The sequence below is a fragment of the Eurypyga helias genome, unplaced genomic scaffold, assembly GCF_000690775.1.
Source record: "Eurypyga helias isolate BGI_N326 unplaced genomic scaffold, ASM69077v1 scaffold20961, whole genome shotgun sequence".
NCBI lineage: Eukaryota > Metazoa > Chordata > Aves > Eurypygiformes > Eurypygidae > Eurypyga > Eurypyga helias.
Genome location: NW_010230509.1, coordinates 8,366 through 10,682, shown reverse-complemented (window position 1 = coordinate 10,682; position 2,317 = coordinate 8,366). Strand labels below are relative to the sequence as shown.

The 2,317-nt window shown below is 52.3% G+C and overlaps 1 protein-coding gene across 1 annotated transcript in view; it reads right to left on the bottom strand.

Moving 5' to 3' along the window:
• DCPS (decapping enzyme, scavenger) overlaps window positions 1–2,317 on the bottom strand; it is a gene marked incomplete at its 5' end in the record, with an annotated part of 15,166 nt that overhangs the window by 5,560 nt on the left and 7,289 nt on the right. The window contains one exon of the mRNA XM_010160783.1: window positions 1,338–1,483. Within this exon, the coding sequence (XP_010159085.1) occupies window positions 1,338–1,483 (146 nt within the window). The remainder of the gene's footprint in view (window positions 1–1,337; window positions 1,484–2,317) is intronic.

The window sequence follows — 2,317 nt, the reverse complement described above, 5'->3', positions numbered from 1 at the left end:
CAGGAAATAAAAGTCTGCCCTTTGGGTGGTTCTTTTTAATGTCAAATTATCAGTGTTCACCGATGAGATGAGCTGAATTTTAAAGCCAATGCTGCTCCATGTTAACGGGCAGGTTGTCAGCTGACTGCTCTTGCTGTTTCCAGCACAAGCCCAGCGAGGACAACACATGTCCAGAGACTGGCACCACAATACAACTATTATACTGAAAACATCCCCACTTTCCATCCTCCAGCAGAAAACAGAGCCGCTTCTGTAGTCCCCCGATATTTCTCCCACCCTTCACATTCCACCCTTCTGCTCGTCAGAAGCGGTTAGATAAAGACACGAAGCGGCATTATCAAATCCCAGGGCTCGGGACCGACTGTGCCCACCACGATTCCTCAGCAGATGCTCCCCACGGTCATCAGGAATGTTTCCGTTCACCAAAACCGGCTCGCAAGCTCTTGGTGCTTGCTTTAACAGCTGCTGCTATTTAAGGCAGCAGGGAAGAGGTATGAGGGATACCCAAGGCCTGGGGTGGTTTGGTTTGGGGTATATTTTTGAGATAAAGGAGTTTATTTTTAATAGGTGGCCTCAGCACACGCAGGTTTTGTTTTACTCCCCTTCTGCATAGGTTGGCATGAATTGGTCCCTACAGACTCATGTTTCCTTTGGTCTCCAAAGAAAGATAGAGAGACAAATGGTCAAAAAGCTGGTAAAACAGGTTAAAAAAGCCCCTTGCTGCTGCCTGAGGCAAGAGGGACACCAGAAGTACAGCCTCGCCACATGGAATACAGACCAAAGCAGAAGAGCTGTAGGCAAAGCCCAAAGAGTGAGTTGCACTGTAGGAATCCAAGAACAATCTGTGACTTCTCGCTTCCACAACACCCAGGAGACTCCTAAGAAGCCCAGAGAACTGCACCAACGCCCAGGGAGCCACCCTCGGAAAGGAGGAGGAACGCCCCAGCACAGAACATCTCCAGAAACCTTGAGCAAGGCCTGGTACCTCTCTGAGGGAAATGATTCTTGGCAAATGATGGAGAAGGACGCCCCAGAGGACAGAAGGAAGGGGACACCCAGGGAGTTTAGGGGAAAGAGAGCCCTGCTTAGCAGGGCTGAGCTTGCCCCGAAGATCAGACAGCCTCAAGAAAGCGCAACAGGGGAGGGGACGCGTTGGGGTACCGCAGAGCTGATGGAGTGGCCAACGGGGCAACGGGGGCAGAGCACCCCGACACTCCAGCCCCCAGCCTGGGCCGCAGAGGAGACACCTGCCCACCCAGCCTGTTAAAGCAGGAGACCAGAGATGTCCCTCTCTGCAGAGGGACACAGCGCCCCGGAGGATTCAGCGGTATCCGTACCTGGATGCTGAAGCTCTGGGACTGGAGGAAGGGCAGCGTTATGTTCTGGTAATCCTCCCAGGTTTCACGGATGAGGTGCACTTCTTGGCGGAGGTACTTCTGAAGGTGTTTCTCCGTGGCGGGGTACACCACCGTGGTTTTAATCTCTAGAACAAACACGGTTACTGAGTTACCGGCGCAGACAAAAGCCACGTTACTTCCTTGGTGCCCGGCCAATAAACGCCATGCTAACGCATTTTTAAAACAAACTGGTAAAATAGCAGAGGGGAAAACAGACATGGAAAGCAAACAAGTGCTTTAACCTCCAGGCTACCTCTGCTCTTCTCAAGAAAGGAGAGGCTGACAACACAGCCAGGGCCTGTCTTTCCAGTTCAGGTAGAGGAGTTTGCTGTCTGGAAAGGGTTTTTTTCCCACACTCGCTCTCTCAGGCGTATCAGCAACATCGGGGCAGAGCTGGGGCTCCCAGCGAACAGCTTATGTGCAGTCAACGAGAGAGAAACACAACGCCAGGGGCAGAGACACGTCTCCTTCACGCTGAAATCTCACAGAACATTATCAAGCAAGCACCCAGCAACTTTCTCCAGCCCCAAAAGCAGATGTCACACAAGTAGCAGGGCCACGCTAGGGCTGGCTGGAGGAGCAGCTCCTTCCCAGAGCTCCCAGCCATCAGGACGCTCGGCCTCCAGGGCAGGAAGCAAAGAGGTCAAGGGCACAGGGACAGATGCAGGGCAAACGATGTGGGCTGATGGGTTAATGTGGTGCAGGATGAGCTGAGGGAAGAGGGCTGGGTGATTCCCTTGCACCAGCTGACAAAAGAGCAGTTCTTTACCGTAGCAAAAGGAAAACAATTTCTGTTTACCCTGAGATTAAAGCTTTGCTGTGCAATTTCTGTGGCGTTAAAACAGGATACAAGTGTGCTCGTCCAGCTTCGACCTCGGCAGCAAGAAAGCTTACACATGAACCCCCAACATCGGAAGGAT